Genomic DNA, 22,401 nt, shown 5'->3' with positions numbered 1-22,401 from the left:
AATAAAAAGAGCTACTAGACAGGGGTGCCCGTGCTCACCGCTTTGTTTGCCATATATATGGATCCACTAATCCGCAGAATAGAGGCATCTGAGATGATTATACCTCTAACAACACTTATCGGGCATTGTAAAAGCTTAGCCTATGCAGACGATATTGCCGTAATCACTCCAAATCCTACTGAATCTATAGAGTATCTGGAAATTGAGGCGAGGAAATTTGGAAAGATATCGGGTTATAAATTAAATACATCCAAAACGCAGATAATTAAAAACTCATTTACTCCCTGTATAGATAACCGAGTGACGCAGCTAGGTACATATTTAGGGGTTATTATTTTGGCAGACTTGGACATGTTAGTAGAAAAGAACATTATCCCCTTAATTAAGAAAATAGAGAAAGATCTGGACAGGTGTGATAACTTGCACATGTCAATTGTGGGGCGGACAAATATAATAAAAATGCTGGTCCTCCCAAAATTTTTATATTTATTTAGAGCTATACCCTTGTTATTTGAAGTAAAAAAAAATTAAAAATTAGAGTGCATAATTAATAGATTCATCTGGGCAAAGGGGAAAACGAGAAGAGCCCTCAGATATATGACACTCCCGAGAGAGAGGGGAGGCTGGGGAGTACCAGATTTAAAACTCTATTATTGGGCAGCAGCTCTCCAAAATATGATTGGCTTGTTGGGAGGGGCAGAGTCAGAAGGTTGGAGTAAATTTGGAACACTGGCAATTTATGGACTAACTTTGGGAATAGAAGTGCAGAATGTGTTATTGAAGTTTACAGAGGCTAGCTACTACAAGAGGACAAAGTTTAAGACGCTCATAGCAGCATGTACAATTTGGAAAAGTTTTGTTAAAAGAATAGGTTTGGGGAAATATAATGTGTATACCAGACTTTCACATAACCCAAATCTTCCACAAGAGATTTTCTCGGGCTCCACATTTATTGAGTGGGAAAACAAGGGAATTAGAAGCATAGGGGATGTAATGGGGGATCAGGGGGTTTTTCAATTCTCAGAATTACAGGCTAGATTTAAGTTAGTTAACAGGCAATTCTTTAAATACCTACAAATTAGGAGTTTTCTTTTGAATAAAAAGGGAGGTGCTTTGGGTTTTAGGCGCGATTCTATTATGGAAGTAGTTCAAAGAGGAGAAGATTGTACTATTAAGAGGTTTTATGCTGAATTGATAAAATCAAAACAGGATGATTATGAAAAATGGAACGAAAAATGGAATGACAATCTCAATATAAGTGGGGAAAGCTTTGGTATCTCTTTAGAAAAGGGATACTCTCTGTTATGCTCAGCACCTTTGCAGGCGCAACATTATAAAACGTTGTATCATTTATACTATACCCCTGCAAAAATAGCACAATGGGGAGGTACTGTGGGTATTAAGTGTTATAGATGTGGAAGTTTGGAAGCTGATCTAAAACATGTATTTGCAACATGCCCCCATCTATATTCACTAAAAAAAGACATTGAAGGTTTCATAAATAATATTTTAGGAACCGAAATTGTGTTAACTCCCGGAACTATACTATTAGGAGTAAATCTGGAGGATGAACAGTTATCAAACGGGAGGGAATTTTTATTTGTAGCATTATCAGTTATGAGATTATGTATAGCCTCGGCATGGATTGACCCTTTACCACCCACCTTTCATAATTGGCTGGCCAAATTAATAACAACATATAATGTGGAGAAAGAGATCTATGCACGGAAAGGAAAAAGGGGAAAGAAGCTCGGTAAGCTAATATGGGATCCCATCACGCGATGGAAGGAGGGTGTAATAGAATAAAACTTATTTGTGAGTAAAACTCGGGAGATTTAGGACAATATATAAGGTATTAATTGCTATGATGGTAATATCCAGAGAGATACAAGTGACTTTATAGAAATATTAGAGAATGGAATCTTTGCTTGGTTAGTTTTATGCTTTGGAAATGGGACTGATATTTTTGATCATTCTTTTTCTTTACTTGGATGCTGCTCATTTTATTATTATTGTTGTTGCTTTATTTGCTTTTTCTCTCAATGTGATGCATTTTGTTATTAATATTGCCGTGCTCTGTATGTAATAGTAAAAACTTTCAATAAAAAGATTTAAAAAAAAAAAAAACAGACTCTAGCCAAAATTGCAGACAAAAGATACGGCCCACTGAAAGCTGCGTGACTCGCAGACTCACACACAGCGACATGAGCAGTAAGCACAGCTGCATTCGAAAGCTGAGAGTGGGAGACATGCATTTAGGTCACAACTAAGGAGGCAGCTGTGCTTTATTGGAAGGCACTGCGATTGACATGATCCAAACTTTACACGTACAACTGGGTGAGCAGTTCACCTAGGTTTGCACTGTCCGTTTCCATTAGAATAATTGCTCGAAATTCTTTGTATTTTAAGATGCCCTAATAAATCAAAAGTATTTGATTTGGTGCCATTTAATTGGGCACCAAGAATAAACCGGACACAGCCTACGCTATTTTACAAGACGCTCTAATAAATATTAGTTCCCTATGGGAGATGGTTTGCTGTGCTGTGATAGCTGATCTGACCGGCCGGGCAGACTAGGGGTTTCTGGATTAACTAAGTGAAGAATCCATCTTCATGTGCGGCTTCCGACTCTTTTCACTCTGCATGTGAGGAAGAGAGACCTGGCGCTGTCAAGAAACAGGGCGGGGGGGGGGCCTTGACCACGAAATAAAACAGGCCACAAACCGCTTCAGATACCCGCTCTCCCAAGGCTCCACAGAGAGACAACCAAGGCGCAGCGGAACACAGGTCATGAGGATATATCAATATAAAATAAACACTGACCTGACTGGGAACACGGACAACGGCAATTGGCAGCCCCGCTGGCCGTAAGCAATGATTATGCTGAGTACCGTGCACGGACTGGCTCATTCCTGTGGCAATGATTCTTCTGCTAAGCCCTGATTACACACATGTATCCATGATGACGCAGGTGGGGCCGGGGGCGGAGCCGGTAGCAGCTGCCGGATACCGTAGGTGTGCAAGCTACTAAAAGTAAACCATTATTGTTTGCTGCAGTCAGCCATGGGGACAGTATCACGATTGCTCCATCAGCCAACTTTGATCTGCGTGGCGGCCCACCCGCTCCCGCCTCAGGAACCTGAGCCAGGCCTGCCTAAAGTCACTTGTCAGTCAAGAGACTAGGTAGCAATTGGGCTCTGACCCGTCCTCCTCTGACGTCAGGGATATTGCGGCACGTTGGTGTATTTGTAACTTTGTAACATTGTAGCACACCACTCTGTAAAGCTGAACTAAGGTATAGCTCAGGCAAAGAGCACCCTCAGTTTGCTGGCAGCAGCGCACACTGTGCGCTGCCACTGCAGCTTGTATGGTGCTTTATAATTATAGCAGCACTCTCAGCTTTACAGCTGAAGCGATATAATGCATGACTTTGCATTTCAGTCCGTTGATGTGGATCACCAAGCTGAAATGCGTTAGTCTAAACGCCTGATGCGTGGTACTTGGCAGAGCTGCCTCCACCTTTTGTTTTATCCTTCTGTGTCTGGCTGTGGAGTCACACATGCTTGTCTGAGGCCTTATCTTACATCACTGCCTCCGACAAGGTCACCTCCTGATTTCGCCAGTTCTTCCCTTTTTTTTTTGCACTGTGTGGCCTAACTTGCTTCACATGTGCTTTTGCTGTTTGTAAGATCCTTCCATCCAGTACAGTACCTTCAGCTGTTATTGTTAGTCAGTTACATATGCAGTGACTCCCAAAATGCTCCCTACTGAATGTTGCCATTCACATTCGTGTCTCCTGCCTCAAACTGCTCAATAAGTTAGTTTTTCATTCCACTTCTTGAAACTGCCAGGAGCTCTGCGGCATGTGCCGTTGACACTTAGGCAGCGATTACACCCACAGCAGCAGGGCTAGTTCTAGGGTTTTTGGGCCCCAGACAGATTAGGAACAAGTTTGTGCCCTTTTCATATCTTTTATTAATGAAACAGGTTATTGCCAACTGTATACACATGACAAAGCAAAAGATGAACAAATAGGGCAAACATTTTAGGCTTAGCAGAGAGTACACTCTAAGTGGCCACTGAAAATACTTACCCAGGCACTAAGTACTTAAAAGGTCATCAGACATTTAGGGGCATTTGGGGAATGATTTCGTAATATTACTTATCTGATTATAAAAACAAACGTCAAGTACTTCGGAACATGAGCCAGAAAACAAGGACTGGCGGAGGACTTCCCAAACAATAGGCCTTTGCGTTTGCGCACAAACCAGTTCACCAAGTTCTCCCACTCACCTCCATTAGAAACGTTGCAAATCAACATTTTTCAAAAAACCAAAACCTTCAGTAAAGTATCTTTATTTGAATCAATCAATCCCTCAGCATTTTTAGTGTGCAGCGCTGTCACCCCGAAGGATATCTGGGTGATGGGATGCAAGGCCTCCCTCACAAAGCCAAGTTTATAGTTTGTTTCTGAACTCCGCCAAGGAAGGTGTCCTGGGGGGAAGGAGGGGCGCTGGGCAGCGGGAGGAGGAAAACAGCAGGAAGAGGGCAAACAGAGGGTGAGAAATTAGCAGAGAAGGCAGAAACAGAGGGCAAGAAGTGAACAGAAAATGCAAAAAGAGGGCAAGAAACAATCAGAGAAGGCACAAACAGAGGTCAAGAATTGAGCAGAAAAGGCAAAAAGAGGGCAAGGAATGAGCAGAGAAGGCACAGAGGGCAAGAAATGGGCGTAGAAGGCACAAACAGAGGGCAATAAATTAGCTGCTTTGTTTAACTTTATTATTGCACACATATGTCTACCATTTTTAGCCGATAGCATGTTGTATTTTTTCTACTTTTATTCTTTCAATGTATCTTGCAAATGTGGCTCAACGTGTGTATGTGCTGTATTGTGTTGCTGTGTAAGTTGGTGAATGCAAGAATGAATACGTGATTTATGGATGCACAAGTGCAAGCAAGCCGGGCCGAAGACGGCTGAAATGCCAGAAACCGGTCCCCGGAAGCTTGTTTCCTTCCCAGTATAAGAATTGGCTTGGTAGTTTGGTCTGCCCTGTTCCCATGATGCACTGGGCCAGGGACAGACTAATGTGCATGTAGCCGGGTTCTGAGCTGGGATGGTGCAGTGAGCTAAAAAACGGTGATGGATCAAGCCCTGATCTTTGGACTGGGTAGGAGTGTTCTGCTTAATTCAGATACTCTGTCCATCACCACCCCCTTTTCTGAATCGTTTTGTCCACCATAAGCGTGGAATGGTATACTCAGATGTGAGTCCCTTGCTCACTGCACCATCAGGATTCAAGCAAGCCGGGCCGAAGACGGCTGAAATGCCAGAAACCGGTCCCCGGAAGCTTGTTTCCTTCCCAGTATAAGAATTGGCTTGGTAGTTTGGTCAGCCCTGTTCCCATGATGCACTGGGCCAGGCGCAGACTAATTTGCATGTAGCCGGGTTCTGAGCTGGGATGGTGCAGTGAGCTAAAAAACGGTGATGGATCAAGCCCTGATCTTTGGACTGGGTAGGAGTGTTCTGCTTAATTCAGATACTCTGACCATCACCACCCCCTTTACTGAATCGTTTTGTCCACCATAAGCGTGGAAGGGTATACTCAGATGTCAGTCCCTTGCTCACTGCACCATCAGGATTCAAGCAAGCCGGGCCGAAGACGGCTGAAATGCCAGAAACCGGTCCCCGTAAGCTTGTTTCCTTCCCAGTATAAGAATTGGCTTGGTAGTTTGGTCTGCCCTGTTCCTATGATGCACTGGGCCAGGGACAGACTAATTTGCATGTAGCCGGGTCCTGAGCTGGGATGGTGCAGTGAGCTAAAAAAACGGTGATGGATCAAGCCCTGATCTTTGGACTGGGTAGGAGTGTTCTGCTTAATTCAGATACTCTGTCCATCACCACCCCCTTTTCTGAATCGTTTATTATTGAAAGACGCATGCAAAAGCCAATCAAATGTGTGGGAGGAGTCATACCCATACGGAGTATACACAAGAAGCCTAGCAGAGCAGCGCATGCGCGCTGCTAGGCTTGACCTAAAAACAGAGGAGTCAACGATCTGTTTTTGTCGAATTTCCAAACAAGTCGCTATATCTTGTTCCTTAGATTATGTAGCCTAGCTTTTGGCCCCTTCAGATTTTGTATTCTTTCGAGACTCAAAAACTGAGTTGCAGAGCATGCTGAACTCTATTGCCTTGTACACTCGTATGAAAATTGCCCTTTATATACTCGCTTTTGAAAATATGAACTGAAGTTTTGAGCCTGTACCCAAGTTCTTTTTTTTTTTTAATATTTGTATTAAATTTTTTGTAGGCACACATATGGCAATACACAGAGTACTAATACATAAAAAAAGCTACCTAAGTACATATAGTAATCAAGTGTTAAAAAAACAGTACATTAATAACTACGATACAATTTACGGAAACACAAAGAAAAGAAGAAAAACAAAGAAAACCCTATACATCAGATTGTCTCAATTTACCAAGCAAAACATATCTTAGGGGGTTAAATCAATTATGACTTTCACTTGTCCTCTCTTTCCATTGGTGAACTGGTTCCCATATTTTCCTTCCCAACCTCCTTGCCCTTCTACCCTTCCTAGCATAAATGCCTTTTTCTAAATTAAAAATCCCCAAAAGCAGGGCAATCCACTATTGCAGTACTGGAGGTATTTTGTCTAACCAAGCTCTGGCGATCAGCAATCTATAAACCACCATTGCTATAAACAAAAATTCACGATGTACCTCACCATTGATCCCTCTAACCCCTAACATAATTACTGTTGGTGTTAGCGTCACATCCAACCCAAGTGTACGACCCAGAAAGTATTCCATACCTTTCAACAAAATTCGTAATTGAGGGCATGCAGCAAAAATGTGTATGCTATCTGCTGTTCACTACAGCGTGGGCAGGTGATCCCTGTAGTTCCTCCCCACTGTGCGATGCGAGCCGGAGTGTAGTAGAGTTGGTATAGTGTTTTATAATGTTGGGATTGAAGCGGAGCTGAGCAGAGGACTGAATATCCTAATTCCAGAGAATCCAAGAAGTGTCGGCCCTGTATTCCTAACTTTGCTGCCCATTTATTTTTGTACTTTTCAATATCATCCACCTTCAGCTCTACCAAAATAGCATAAAAACTACGAATAGAACACCCCCCCCCAGTTCTATGGCTTCCAAAATACAATTTTTAGCGAAACCAGCCTCCCCCCCCTTTTTTCCTGGTGAGAAAACTCCTGACCTGCAGATAATTAAAAAAACTCTGTCTGGCGATGTTAAACTTTGCCACGAGGTCGGAAAATTGTAATATCTTCTCGTCTAGGCCTATCAGATCCCCTATTTTTATGATTCCTTTTCTAGCCTACTCTGCCATAGTAGGAGTAGTAAAGGGGTAGACCCTTAGAACTACAGGACCGGGGTCCAAATGTCAATACACAAAACAATGGTCCTGGTTCAAATATGACTCATGTGCTGTGACAAGTGTCTATCACATCAAACTAGCACTCACCGCAAAGTCATTTACCATATGTCAAATCACATTAATATATACAAATTAAACCAAGTAAACGTTTTTTATGCATTTATTAATGCATAATCCATATTGACGCAATAGTATTTTTGCGAGCTTTTAGCTTGTATCAAATATAGTGAATAACACAGAAATATTAGAATGCAATTGTATAATCATTACATTTCAATGTGCTCTCAGAAGAAAGGGAAGGGAAAGTGTGCAGGTTGTGAGGGACCGGGTAAAGGTGGTGTGACTGGTTAGGAACATCACGTTAAAATCAAGATGCCTTTACAATCAGTATGTACAAGGTTCCAGAAATGCATCTAACATAGGTTTAAATTAATGATTAATTTAAACCTATGTTAGATGCATTTCTGGAACCTTGTACATACTGATTGTAAAGGCATCTTGATTTTAACGTGATGTTCCTAACCAGTCACACCACCTTTACCCGGTCCCTCACAACCTGCACACTTTCCCTTCCCTTTCTTCTGAGAGCACATTGAAATGTAATGATTATACAATTGCATTCTAATATTTCTGTGTTATTCACTATATTTGATACAAGCTAAAAGCTCGCAAAAATACTATTGCGTCAATATGGATTATGCATTAATAAATGCATAAAAAACGTTTACTTGGTTTAATTTGTATATATTAATGTGATTTGACATATGGTAAATGACTTTGCGGTGAGTGCTAGTTTGATGTGATAGACACTTGTCACAGCACATGAGTCATATTTGAACCAGGACCATTGTTTTGTGTAAATTAATGATTAATTTAAACCTATGTTAGATGCATTTCTGGAACCTTGTACATACTGATTGTAAAGGCATCTTGATTTTAACGTGATGTTCCTAACCAGTCACACCACCTTTACCCGGTCCCTCACAACCTGCACACTTTCCCTTCCCTTTCTTCTGAGAGCACATTGAAATGTAATGATTATACAATTGCATTCTAATATTTCTGTGTTATTCACTATATTTGATACAAGCTAAAAGCTCGCAAAAATACTATTGCGTCAATATGGATTATGCATTAATAAATTCATAAAAAACGTTTACTTGGTTTAATTTGTATATATTAATGTGATTTGACATATGGTAAATGACTTTGCGGTGAGTGCTAGTTTGATGTGATAGACACTTGTCACAGCACATGAGTCATATTTGAACCAGGACCATTGTTTTGTGTACTCTGCCATAGTAGCATCAGCAAAAATTGAAGGTGGTAGGGATTTATTCCTATAGAGTCTCGTATATCTATTAAATCTCCCCAGCCCACATTTTTTTGCTACGGCTGTCCAGATATTATGCGCCGCCAGAACAGTCTTAAACCGTGTGCGTTTATAATATGAAGAGTCGGCACAGCTTAAGAAGGCATTCTCGGTTTCTGGACCCAGCACAATGGAATATACCATAGTCGAGAAGGCAGTAACGTTCAGATCTACACCGCTCGCACCAATCAAACCCTGCATATATTGAAGAGCCGAGGCCCAATAATATAATCTAAGATCTGGGACCCCCCACCCCCCTTGCCCTCGGTAAGGTCATAAATTTATAGGCCCTCCTGGTCTTTCCATGTGCCCAAATAAACTTATTCAAAATTGACTCAACCTTATTAAACCAGGAGATCTCGAACATTAAGGGCATCGTTCTAAAAAAATAAAGAAACTTAGGGAGTATAAGCATTTTAATTACGTTGGTGCGACCCACCAACGAGAATCTAAGGTTGTTCATTCTAACCAGATCCAAACTTACTTTTGTCAATAAGGGGGTCATGTTCCGTTCTACCACCGTCTCAAGTTTAGCCGATATTTCGACCCCTAAATAAACTGCCGCCGGAACCACCCGTATATCGTCACAGCTAACAAATGAATTCTTAATTATTTGTGTTTTGGTACTATTAAGCCTATATCCTGAGATTACGCCAAATTTTAGGGCCTCCTGTTCTATTTCTCCAATTGCCATGGATGGGTCCGGGGTAATTATAGCGACATCATCTGCGTATGCCAACACATTAATTTGTAATCCATTTAAACAAAGGGGGGGGGGAATTCTAGGGTTAATACTAAGATACCGTAAATAAGGGTCCATATAGAGTGCAAAGAGGAGGGGAGAACTCGGACAACCCTGCCTTGTCCCCCTTTTTATCTGTACCACAGACGTGAGTTCTCTGTTGATCTTAATTCTAGCTATTGGTGCCTTATATAAAACCTGGATCGCTCTAATATAACCTTCACCTAACCCGAAGTGCATCAATATTTCCCATAGATACCCCCAGGAGACCCTGTTGAAAGCCTTCTCGGCATCAAGAAATAAAGCTGCGACAGGGCCGCCCGAAACCTCCATGGCGTCGAAGGAAGTAAATACTGTTCTGACATGTTCTGTGGTGCCTTTCCCCGGGATGAAACAGTGTTGGACTGGGGAGACCAGCTTCTCGATGACTGCTGCCAATCTTGTTGCCAAAATTTTTGAGTATAGCTTAACATCAGAGTTCATTAAAGCTATAGGTCTATAAGACCCAGGGGCTGTGGGAGGTTTACCTTTTTTCAGAATGACTATAAATTCGGTGCCTCCCCAGGAGTCTGGAATCGAAACCCCCCTCTGAGCTTGAATGAGCATGTCCAGTAACTCCAACCTAAGGGCCCCCAGAAATGTTTTATAGAATTCTACAGGGATCTGGTATGGGCCTGCAGCCTTTGATGATGGGAGGTCTGATAAGGCTATTGTTAGTTCTTCTAATGTTATACTAGATTCCAGTTTTTCTCTTTCAGCTACCTCTAGCTCAGTCAATTGGAGATTTCCTAAGTAATCCCTAGTTCCTTCGTCTCTCTCCTCCTCTTCCACATCGTACAATTCTGTATAAAATTTCCTGAACTCTTCTCTTATGCCTGCAGGGTCTGAAATCAGGTTGCCTAGTCCATCCTTTATATTCTTAATGTCCCCTGCAGCAATCTTCTGCCTCGTTCTAACAGCAAGAATATGTCCCACTCTCTCACTCAACTCACAAGCCTGTTCCTTCCTTGCCAAGTAATTTGCTGCTGTTTCATTAGCAATATTTTCCGCTATTTCAGCCTTTAATAACACAATTTCCAGCAGCTGTTGATCCAGGGGGTATCCATTCACAATTAGCCTACCCAGTTCTTCCTCTGCGGCTAAAAGGGAATTAACTTGCTGCTCCACCCAATCCCTTTCCATTTTCTGTCTAAACGTTGTAAAACTAAGTGTCTCTCCCCTTATCCCTGCTTTAAACGCGTCCCATGCATTACCAATACTGGTACTCCCCTTGTTGATGCTCCCGAATTCTTTAATCCAAATATCCATATGCCTACAATAACCTACATCTTTTAAGAGAGCTCTCTCGAACGTCTAGCGATATAATTTCCTTGTTATACCGCTTAAGCTAACTGACAAGATTAGGGGGTTGTGGTCTGAGACCAAGCGGGGCAGTTTCCTAACTTGTGAGCTTGCTAATAAGGAGTTGGAAATCAAGAAGTAATCCAGTCTTACCGTTATTCTGTGTGGAGCGGAAAAAAATGTATCGCCATCCACCTGAGGGTAGAGATTGGCCCAGGTATCAGACAAAGCATTATGCAGTGCCATATCTACTACCGCCCTGTGCACACTCTTCTTCCTCCCACTATACCCCTGTCTATCTTGTAGCTCAACACCAGAAGGACGGTTCATTTTCAAGTCACCGCAACATATAACGGGCTCGGGCCAGGTTGGTAACTCTTGATCCAAGAAGTCAAATATGTCGGGATCATCTCCTGTCGAGCCATACACAGAAACCAACGTAAACTTAGTCCCCCTAAAGCCCACCTCGATTATGACCCACCTCCCCCATAGATTGTCTTTTTTCTCATAAACTGTACAGTCTCTACCTTTCCCTAATACAGCTACCCCACGGGTCTTTGAACCTTGTTTTGTATATGCTAGTACATTGAAACCCAGCTGCTCTAGCAAATATTACTTTCCTCCCTCCACGTGGGTTTCTTGCAGGCAAATCAAATCTGGATTCATTGATTTCAAAAAGGCTGATACGTGTAATCTCTTCTGAAGATCATTTAGACCGCAGACATTCACTGTCATAATTCGGCAGGCCATTAAAAAACATCTAGTATTGGTATCAACTCTCTGTTCCATTTTTCAGATTTTTCCCTTTTTTCCCCCTGCCACCAAGTGAATAAACCCTGAACCTTCATATTGTGACTCTGTGTGTGCAACGTGTGCCCTGTTTCCTCCCCCCAACCCCCATCTCCCCCTCCCCGGACCCCACCCTCGCTACCCCTCTCCTCCCTCCCCTACAGGCAAATAGTTACTAAAGGCCAGGCTAAAATGTTTTTTTCTGAAATCAAAGCAAAGGCGTATATGGTGGAGGCTTTGGGGTACAAGGAGGAGTAAGTAAGGGGCTTTCTCTGGGGTGTGAATAGTGGTAGGGTGGGGGTTGGCGACAGCTGCTTCCCTAGTGTCCACACATAGGTCATGAGTGACCTATGAGCCTATGAGTTCAGTGCCGGGTGCTGGGCCTGGGTTACATGCTTTTCTGGGTCTAAAGTTATAGGTCAAGTTCTAGGTACGTCTGGAGACTTTGGCTCTAGTTCTCATGCGATGGACCAGTATCCCTCTCTCATGGTAGAGCTGTATTTTTGGGACATTAGCACCCTATAGCCTGGCCCTCCGTCAAGTTCTCGGGTTATAAACCCATTCAGAGGCTTGGACGTTGGCTCTCTGATTCTGGGATATAGCTCGGCTTTGTTCCCATAGTCTTCGCCTGTTTCTTAAAAGTTAATTCCAGCACTCGAGTTCTACGTCATGCTCTGAGTTCTAAGTCAAAGAAAGTTGTTTTTCGCACTGTGTCCAGCTGTCTAGTTCCTTTACGTTATATGCTGCCTCTGATTCTACTGTGCCTCTCTTGTCCTAGTTAATGGGTCACGATGCAAGAAGATGGCATACTCGATCCTTACCTTCTGGCAACGGTTCTCATGTTCTGGCCAGTGCTCCAATTCTTAAGTTCTGGCACCGGCTTTGGTCCTTAGGTTCAGACACTTTACTACACTTATTTGGTTCTGGCACCGGTTTTCTGTTTCTGTGACCTTTTCCAGTAGCTCTTTGTTAGGCGAATGTAGTAGTTTCAGACTAGCTGCTGTTCGCGCTGTGATCGGACTCAACTTTTTTTCTGACAAGCTCTAATTCATCCTTATTCACCGAGTCCCGCCGCTTCTTCAGTTACCAAAGCAACCAACAAGCAGAACCTCAGTGCGCCTGCGCCATTTACTGCCGGTTCCGGTCGCTTGACTTCGATCAACTTCACTTCCGGTCGAAAGAACCTCTCTGAGTCCAGTAACTACCACCGAGGAGATATACTACTAGAACGCCAACTCTACAATAACTGTGGCATCATTGGGCGCCAGCTATGCTTTGGCTATGACAGTTTAAGCTCAGAATACCTCATTTCAGTACAGAGAAATGGAACTCAGGTGACAGGAATGATACTTGCTGGTGTTACTGTTTTCTTTTTCCCCCGCAGTATGTAGCGCGAACTCGGGCCAAGTGCACTGTCTGGAGCACATTACATGAGCACCAGATAACAGTAAACAAAGGGAGATTCCTTTTATAGGCATATCAACTGCTCGTCAGAGGTAGAACGTGCTAGTTCTATCTCAAAACTCTATAGTAAGCTGTCCACAAATGTAAAGCTTTCGCAACATATGGGGGACGCCATAGTAGTGGCATTTAACATGGCTGTGCTGGGTGGTAAATGGCAGAAAACTCCATTCAACATGGCGCAGAAGAGCTTGTCAACTGTAGGCGACAACATGGCGACAAAAACCAAACAGTGGGTGGCACCACCTGTCACGCGTTGTAAGCACCATGGGCGGAGCAAAGCAATCGCCCCCACAATTTGTTGAAGGGATAAACGTTCAGCCGTGATTCAAGGAGGCGTGGTTGAGAGCAGTTACGATGGAAAGCACCAATGGTTGCTGAAATTCAATATAGTGGGCAGGGCATGTAAATGAGGGCTCCGATCTTGCTCAGGTGGAGCTCTCGTTATACAGCCTACGGTTTGGACGTGTGGTCGCAGGGTCAGGTGAGTGCGAGCGGGGCTAGAAGTGAATGAATTGAGAGTAACCTCTGGCTGATATGTATTTTTAGTTGATGTCCATTTATTTTAAAAAGGATTGCGGAGTGGTTTATTTTGGTGCACAATGGAGACTACATCCCAGCTGCAAATCAGTTAAGGGGGAGGGCTTTATTTCCTTGAAAGTAGAGGCATATGAGGCATATCTGGCATCTCCCAATCGATGGGTGGACGCCGTTCTCTTCTCAATCATATTTAATTAAGCACAATACTTTAGTAGGTTTAATTGGACCATCCTCCTGGGAATGATGGTCCACCCTCTTTAAATGGTTTACGTTCCATTCGCTTGAATGGGACCAGCTTCATACATATTCGTTATTTATAAGGAGGGTAATACAATGCGCAGACTGTGCCAACAAAAAAAGGCTGGCAGGGAGTTGTACAAAAGGATGAAAATATAATCTCAATGCGGAAAAATAGCAAAAAATAGCGAGCATGTGAGCAACATACGTTTTTTTGGAGAAGCACAGCTTCACACTAGTTATCGTAGTGGTACGGGTTGACACTTACTCGGAGGGTTTCTAATACCTAAAGTGGTATTCCTTCAAATGTGAACGTATTCTTTTGAGCAATGAACCAAGTCTATGTTATTAATAAAGAAAGCTGGGCGTTCTCTTCCATCAAGAATGGCTTCCCGTCAGGGTGACCAACTGGCTTTGGTGCAAATTCAGGACAGAGAGTGTAAAAATTCAGGACAAAGGGTCGAAATTCAGGACTGTAGGTCAACATTCAGGACAAAACTTCACAACAACAGGTAAGTTTTACAGATACATCAGAGGAGGTCTTGCAATAGTATATAAGTAAGCCCATCCATATCCAAACATATTGAACCATTTGCAAACCTATCCATCATGATTCTTTCCATCCATCATTTCACTCCTCCATCCACACTTTTTACTCATCCATCCATCCACCCTTTCCATCTCTACACTCATCCATCCACTCTTCCACCCATCCATCCACTCATCCTTTCACCAAACCAGCCATCCTTTCACTTACTCATACATCCACCCAGTCACTCATCGTTCCACCCATACACCCTTTCAGACATCCATCCTCCCTTTCTCTCTTCACTGACCCTTTCATTTAGCCATCCTTCCACCTATCCATCTACTCATCCACTCATGAATCCATCCTTTGACCCTATCACTCATCCATCCTTTCTCTCGTCAATCTATCCCTTCACTCACCTATCCATCCTTTTGTCAATCTACCCTCCCTTTCACTCACTCATCCATCCTTACGTCCACCCTTTCACTTATCCATCCATTCACCCTTTAACTTTTCAATCCATCATTTCACTCATCCATCCACCCACTCGCTCATCATCCACCCTTTCATGCATTCATCCATCCTTTCACTCATCCATCCACCCTTTTACTGGTCAATCCACCCTTTAACCCATCCATCTACCCTTCCACCCATACATCTATCTATTTACCTTCTCTCCTCCATCCTTTCACTCATCCGTCGATCCTCTCTCATTATCCATCTATTAAACCTTTCATTCATCCATTCACCCTTTCACTAATCCATGCAGCCATCCACCCATCCCTTCACCTACTCACTCGTCCACCTTTTCAGATTAATTATGAGCTGAGCCTTTGTCTGCAGAGTTGCAGACAGAAGAGGCCCATCAAGAACTTCACCCTTGCCATAGTTCCTAAAGCAAGGGGTGGGGGATGGTTCACTATGCCCCTGCACATAGGCAATCTGGAAATTTGTCATGAGCTGTGCATGATGCACAGTGCCAGGCCACGAGGTGACTGTGACATGGTGTTGTTTCTGGGGCTTTAAGTGGGATGAAAAAAAATGGGGGGGATCTCTTTAAAGTGTGTGTTTGATGCAATTTCGGACATGCCTAAAACACCTAAGCTAACAAGCATTTGCAATGCAATAGGTCTTGCATCTGCAAGAGTTTAAGCTATTGGATTTGTAAATGACAATGCCTTTTATTTATCACTAGAAGCCTGTCCCGACGTTGTCCGGGTATGAATTGCTGCCAGCCAGTAGTATATTGTTTTGTAGGATTTCGTTTGGATAGCATTTGTTATCTGTGACAGGCCTGTGAAATGCTCCGATTCACAGTGCACTGCTGATGCACTTAAGTGCGCGTTCAGTAGTGTGTGAACTAGAGTTTCCCTACTTTATTTTTCCTTGCAATATTATATAGCGCGAACTCGACAACATGGCATGAGCACAATTTACATTACAGAAGAACACATTCATTTGTGGTAGGCACGGGGAGACAAAGCGATTTGCCTGGAATCGCAGGATGTTGAGCTGATGCCAAGATTCATACGTAGCTCCCCAGCTCTAAAGTTCGCAATTCTAGAACTTAGAGGTGTATCTAAAAGTGTATGTCGGTGCTGGCCATCAATGAGAGAGACCTGTGGATTTTTCAAATGGGTGGTGAAAAAATATGAGTATGTTGCTGGAGATGTGGGCCGCCGTGCCACCAATGTACTTACCAGGGAAGGGTAAACGCCCATTATTCCGCAACTTTCTTTCCGCATACCATCACTCCGCATACTTTCTTTACGAAAGCACCATGACTCCGCCATGCCATTTTAACGCATGGCATTACATTTTATATGCTTTTACCACGCATACATTTACAACGAAATTCGTTGTAAATGCATGAATGGTAAAAGCATGTTTTTTTAATGTTTGGATGAGGTAAGTATGGGTATAGGGGTATATGTTTTGGGGTACTGAGGTATATGTTTTGGGGTGTTTGGGTATTTTAAGGGTTCAGATATAGTTTTGGGTTTTGGGGTACAGGGGTATTTTAGGGTTCAGGGGTAGGTTTGGGTTTTGGGGTACAGTGGTATTTTTAGGGTTCAGTGCTAGGTTTGGGTTTTGGGGTACAGGGGTATTTATAGGGTTCAGGGCTAGGTTTTGGGGTGCAGGGGTATTTTTAGGGTTTAAGGATAGGTTTGGGGTACAGGGTATATTTATAGGGTTAAGATGGGTTAGTGTTAAAGGGTGTTGGGGTATTTTAAGGAGTAAGGGTGGGTTATGATTATGAGGTGCAGGGGTATTTAAAGGGAGCAGGGTGGGATTAGCACACGATATGAGACATGGCATGAAGGGCGGAACGTACCACACGCCCCCAGCGTTTGTCACGCCCCCCAGCACACGCCCACAGCACAACGCAGACACGACCACAAAAGACTACTTTGCTGGCACGGTTCTTTTACTTTTTAAATGTATATGGTGGGCGTCTGCATAGCCTATGTCCTTCAGCTGAAACTGCCCTTTCCAACGCTGTATTGGGTGTTGTGATTGGTGCTGTGGTTCCTGAGATTACCCACCTCAAAGGTTTGGGCTCTCTCTTTATTATATTAGTATGGATGAGTTATTGGAAGGCTGGGCTCCCGGTGCCTGTGCCAGAGGTGGCGCTCATGGGGATTTATATTTACTTGCTTTCTCTGGAAGCATAAAGATATTGAGAGAACTTCTTCAGGAGCAGTCATGAATAGAGTTAAAATATCTGGATGTTCTTGCATTTGTGAAAAAGAATTAGTATCATCAGCCAGGTTAATGGTCGAGGCTTTATTTTTAATAAATATTTTGCATGAGTGTTTAATACTAAATGTCCCAAAGACGTGCAATTCCATTTAAATTTCTAGCCGGTGGAGACATGAAATGGATAGAGAAACGTTATTTACAGTGCTCTGAGACTGTCCGCAAGAGTCTTTAATACTAGGTCTTTTGTCGTTTTCGGGTATATCTGCTTTCAAGCATTGTTTGGAATTTGTTGCATACCTAAAAAAATTGCAGGCTTGAGTGTGCATTTGCACTGTACATTTCACAGCAGTCTAGGTGGTGAACAAGTCAAGTTAAATGTATTGAATAATTTAAATCATAATCCAGTACAACAATTGCACATCTCGGTGATAAAACCATTGGATGTATAAAACACATGAAAGTAATAAATCCCTGCAGACTAATCTTTCTTGCTAACCATATTTATGACTAGCAGCCTTTTTCAAAATAAAACCAATTCAGAAATAGTGCTTATAGTGTGCCTCAAATGTTGTCTGCATTTCTCTCTTTGTTATACAAGAGAAGACTCCCCTTCCCACGATAGCCACCTCAAGCACATCTTTACTTTCTGGTCCGCTACTTGCTCCCCATTACTTACCATACCACCATCTACTTAATCACTTCCCGAACCCTTCCTATTCCATATGTATATTTTTGACATTTAGTATTTGGGTGTTTGTTCCACTGAAATAACTGCTTCCCCCCCCCCCCCCCCCCCCCATACTCAGTATGTTAGATCTGTAAAGAAATAAAAATGCGGCCATTTCATTCTCTGGGCACATGTGTGTCATCATGCATTCATAGAGAATCACTCGGCTGTCAACAGAGTTGACAGCAACCACATCAACCTGCTTTTTCCCCTATCACTTTGTTTTAAAGCTTTATGCTGATGCTTCAGATCATCAGCAGAAATAATTAGCCATGTCAATATACAAATGAAGCAAGACTTATTTTTTGGCTTTGCCTACCTTTTTAAAATTGACTTTCTACATATGTCACCGATGCCATAAGAGTCTACAAAGTTGAGAATGCCTGTGCTGAACAGCCTGGGTCAAGTGCATCATAATTTGAGTTTTCCTGCAAATGTTTAATTTCTAGATCCTGCAGCTTGACTTGAATAAGGATCTGGACATGGTAAAGGTAAACAAGGCAGAATTGCACGCAAACGCAGTTTCACTGTCTCTGTGAGGAGTGTAGTGAATTTTGTAGATCTGAATAGCTTTATGGACTGACCCGTGCACGCCTAATCTGACTCACCACTCCTTTTGATATTTTATCCCCTTTTCTTTTCTATCAGATCCTTTCTTGCACTCCCCTGAATCCCCAGAGAAAGATGAGTCGTTTCCTGAATGTGCTTCGTAGCTGGCTGCTGATGGTATCAATCATCGCTGTCGGGAACACGGTGCAGAGCTTCCGCGACCACAGCTTCCTCTCTGATAAACTCTATACTGGCAAACCAAATCTGGGTAAGGACAGTTTATGGGTCAGTGGGTAGACAACCCCTTGACAAGTAGTATGGGGGGTATACAAGCAAATAGGGGTTTAGGATCTTTGAATGAGTGGTATCCTGGTCCGAGGCATGTGGGTGAGCTTGTCAGTACTTGGGCGCTATAGAGCCAAAGTGTATGTGGTCATGAAGGGTACACATTTTCCAGAAGAGTCCATTAGTCCCTCTTGAACAACACCCTATTGTTATCGAACACATTTCCCACCCTAGTCTTTTGTTAGTCCTCCACACTGGAGTGGTCCGTATACTTTTGTTGAATTATAATGCTGAATCTAGCTTTGTGTAGAAGAACAAGCCTCTTGCCTTTTTATACAATGCTTTGAAATCAAAGTTGGATAACCTGCCCAAAGGAATTTTATTTTTGAGAATATATTGGGCTGTGCAAGTAGAAATTATTATAATCTGATGTTCTAATAATTTGCAGCATGGACGTTTGGTTGTATTTGCTACACATGTAAAATAACTGTCTAACACTCCTCTGCAGAATAAATGCTTCTTATTTATTGGGTACTGCTTGTAGTTTGAAATTGGGAGAAGGGAATTCTATTGTTCTCTAGTTACTATCTTCCCTGTTAGGCATACATTAGATTCCTGATGCAACAAATACTACAAGGGTCATTTGCACTCACAGGAATGTCTTCTTTCTGACAGTGAATGGCCTCCAAGCTCGCACCTTTGGGATCTGGACTCTTCTATCTTCGGTCATCCGCTGTGCGTGTGCCATCGACATCCGAAACAAGACGTATGTGAGGCTTGTCACTGGCATGCTTAGTGGGTCATCTAATGGAGGCATGGGTGGTCTGTTCTTAGGTGGGGAGCAACTTGTGTTAACGGGAACAAGGAGAACGCTTGCTGGTACGGGAGCGGAGGTGAACTGTCCTTCGTGATGGCATGGCATGATGGACATGACTGGGGAAAAGGGTGAATCTTGTCAGTTTTATGGAGGGTGAAGGGGATGTGACACTGCTCAAGATATCTCACTTTCGACGATGAAAAACATGTGTTTGGATATGGACTTAATGGTTCCTTTGAATTTGATTTTAAATCAGTCTCTCCCAAAGGTCAGTATCTACAAAGAATTAGAATTGCCTTTCAGTATCCCATGCAATAGGTGGCAGGGTTGCCCCATATGATGGATAATATGTTTCCCCTGTATGTGAGTAGATTTATTCCAGAAGTACCAAACAGCACTTGAGTCAAGAGAAAAAATGGTCATTAAAATTCCCAAATCAATTTAGTAAAAGGAAAAAGTTTGATGGTAATAGGACCAACATGAAAATAATTGGATAAATCGACCTGAAGTTATTTATTTTTCTAATTTTCGGTATTTAAGTCAATGTAATTCTCGTAGTGTTACCCAAAGCAGACTACCGGAGAGTGCCTTTCCTTTCAGAAGCAAAGCACTGTTATCAGCTCACCCTACTGCTGATGCCTTTATGCCGGCCAGTCAAGCAGGTCAGAAAGTACTGAAGTCCAGCTCAAACTACCCACTTAATTCGTTTTTAAAAGCTCCTCATAGCTCTTTCCAGCCTCAAGTGGTCCTTCCACCAATTTAAAGAGTTCCTTCAATTTAGTGACTCCTCCAGCCATAAACTTTCCAGTTGAGTGCACATACGGCACCAACGTTTAGTAAGTGGGAGCTGAGCTTGAAGCACCCACTTTCCATCTGAGCTCCTTCTTTGCCTTTTGGTTCCTGTGGAGATGGGTGGTCTGCTCTTTCGACCGTTCTGTACTGTCCAAATATGTTCCAAATCGAGATGCCAGAACCTATTTCTAAATATGGTGATACCGTTATCGGTGATGGATTGGTGACCCTTAGTCCTATATGTGTTTTCAGATTTTATCCATACTTATGATCACTCTTTCCAGAGGTTATGCTTTGTTGATCTTGTCGAGGTGACAGGAATTGGTTGCTCAAGCATTGAGCTGCAGGTACCTGCCCCAGTGGGGTTTATTTATATGAAATGCTTCCTTTGGCATTTAAGCATGGAATCGAATTAAACTGGTTTAGTTCCCTATTACCGCTGCCTCCAAAGAAACCAGCCTGATTCTTCACTTGATACTTCCGTCCATTGCAGTATCTTGGACCTGCCCAATTGGACTTTTGTCCCTTTTTTCAGCCAGGTGACGAGCTTCCCAAGCATTATTCTTGGCTGTGTATTGCTTAGCTGCGTTTCAAAACAATTCAACTTTGCATCATTAGTTGTTAGACTTTTATATTCCTGCTTAATTCCCATCAATTGACATTGGCCCAGAGTATCAGGAGAATATACCGCAACTCTCTTAAGTGTTCTTTTCTAATGTAAATGGTACAATGCCTAGCCCTTGAACAGTGTTAAAGGCCTCCCACATAGTAATGTCAGAGTGGACTGCCCCATATTTTCTTGAATGTATTGGGGGTACGTAGGCATTCTACACTTTGTTTTAATCCTTCCTTCATTTCCCATGCATTTAATTGCCGCATGTGTTTAGCACTTGTTTTCTCCTGCCTTGGGTCATAGACCATGGAAATTGATCGGAGATTCTCCTACTTCACGTTGCAGGGATAATTTTTGTTCACAAGAATCAAAGTATCTTGTAATCACCTTTTTGAATTGCTAAGTTTGTATCTCCACTGTCCTACTAATTGGCATGTATGGTGCATTAAATGGGTTTCCTGAAGGAGTACCACATTAAGTTAATGATTTTGCTGCCACTGGGATACCCTTCTTTAATCGTGTCGCTAAGATGCTTAACATTCCATGTCATGAGATTCCCCCTCTCTACGCTACCGTCAACCCCCCATTGCCCAGTTATCATCATCACTGCAACGATCTGCTCCAACCTATACCCTTAGACATGCAAGCACCCTCAATCGACCACAAGTATTTATTTATTTAGTGTGTTTTGTATAGCGTGCAGCTACCCCAACGGGGTGTCCCGGCGCTTCTTGCATATTTGCTGAGTCTTACACAGATGAGTTTAGCAGAAAAGGAATGTTTTTAGTGCTTTGCGAAATGGTAGCTCCTCCTGAATCATTCGAATAGAAATGGGGAGTTTGTTCCATTGAAAGGACGCACATACCTGGAAGGTTTTTCCCCCCAGATCGAACTTTTTTTAATCTAGGGGGTAGACAGCAGACCTTTTGAGTTGGATCGAAGATGTCTGGCATTGCTGTAGGGGCGAAGGCTGGAAGAGAGATACGCAGAGCCCTTTCCTTTGCGCGGTGAGCCAAGGTAAGGGCTTTAAATTCTACTCTTTTTATGAACTGGCAACCAATGTAGCCTACGTCGATGTGGCGTGATGTGCTCACGTAGAGAGAGAGAGAGAGAGAGGCCACAGACCAGCCGTACTGCAGCATTCTGGACTGTCTGAAGCTGATGACAGAGGCCAGAAGCAAGTCCAAGATACAGGCCATTGGCATAATCTAAGTGGGATGTTATTAAGGCCTGGACAATGGTTTTCCTGGTGTTACTGGGGAGAAAGTTGATACATTTTTTGATCATCCTGATTTTTTTTTAAAAAAGGCAGCAGATACCGTCTGGACTTGGTTATGGAAGGAAAGGTTCATATCCCATCTGATCCCCAAGTTTTTTACTGTCTCCTTAGGGGCGGGGGCCGCACTTAGATCCAGTGGCCACCAGAGGAGAAGGTTGATGGAAAAAGAGAACCTCAGTTTTTCCTGCATTCAGCCGAAGGAAATTG

General features: G+C 42.8%; 2 protein-coding genes across 4 annotated transcripts in view; one reads left to right on the top strand and one right to left on the bottom strand.

Moving 5' to 3' along the window:
* TTLL5 (tubulin tyrosine ligase like 5) overlaps positions 1–12,828 on the bottom strand; it is a 1,386,223-nt gene extending 1,373,395 nt beyond the window's left edge. For 2 of the 3 annotated variants that reach the window (XM_086937525.1, XM_086937527.1), the window contains exon 1: positions 12,484–12,828. The gene's annotated coding sequence lies outside the window, so the exon portion shown is untranslated. The remainder of the gene's footprint in view (positions 1–12,483) is intronic. The other variant, XM_086937530.1, reaches the window with a different exon arrangement.
* Positions 12,829–13,446: 618 nt separating this feature from the next.
* Positions 13,447–22,401, top strand: part of ERG28 (ergosterol biosynthesis 28 homolog) — a 32,215-nt gene continuing 23,260 nt past the window's right edge. Inside the window, exons 1-3 of the mRNA XM_086937523.1 lie at positions 13,447–13,607; positions 18,508–18,676; positions 19,369–19,459. Of these exons, the coding sequence (XP_086793649.1) occupies positions 13,533–13,607; positions 18,508–18,676; positions 19,369–19,459 (335 nt within the window). The 5' untranslated portion in view covers positions 13,447–13,532. The remainder of the gene's footprint in view (positions 13,608–18,507; positions 18,677–19,368; positions 19,460–22,401) is intronic.

This window comes from Lissotriton vulgaris, chromosome 9, assembly GCF_964263255.1.
Source record: "Lissotriton vulgaris chromosome 9, aLisVul1.2, whole genome shotgun sequence".
Taxonomy (NCBI): domain Eukaryota; kingdom Metazoa; phylum Chordata; class Amphibia; order Caudata; family Salamandridae; genus Lissotriton; species Lissotriton vulgaris.
The sequence above is the reverse complement of the archived record's forward strand: the minus strand, read 5'-3'. Positions and strand labels throughout refer to the sequence as shown.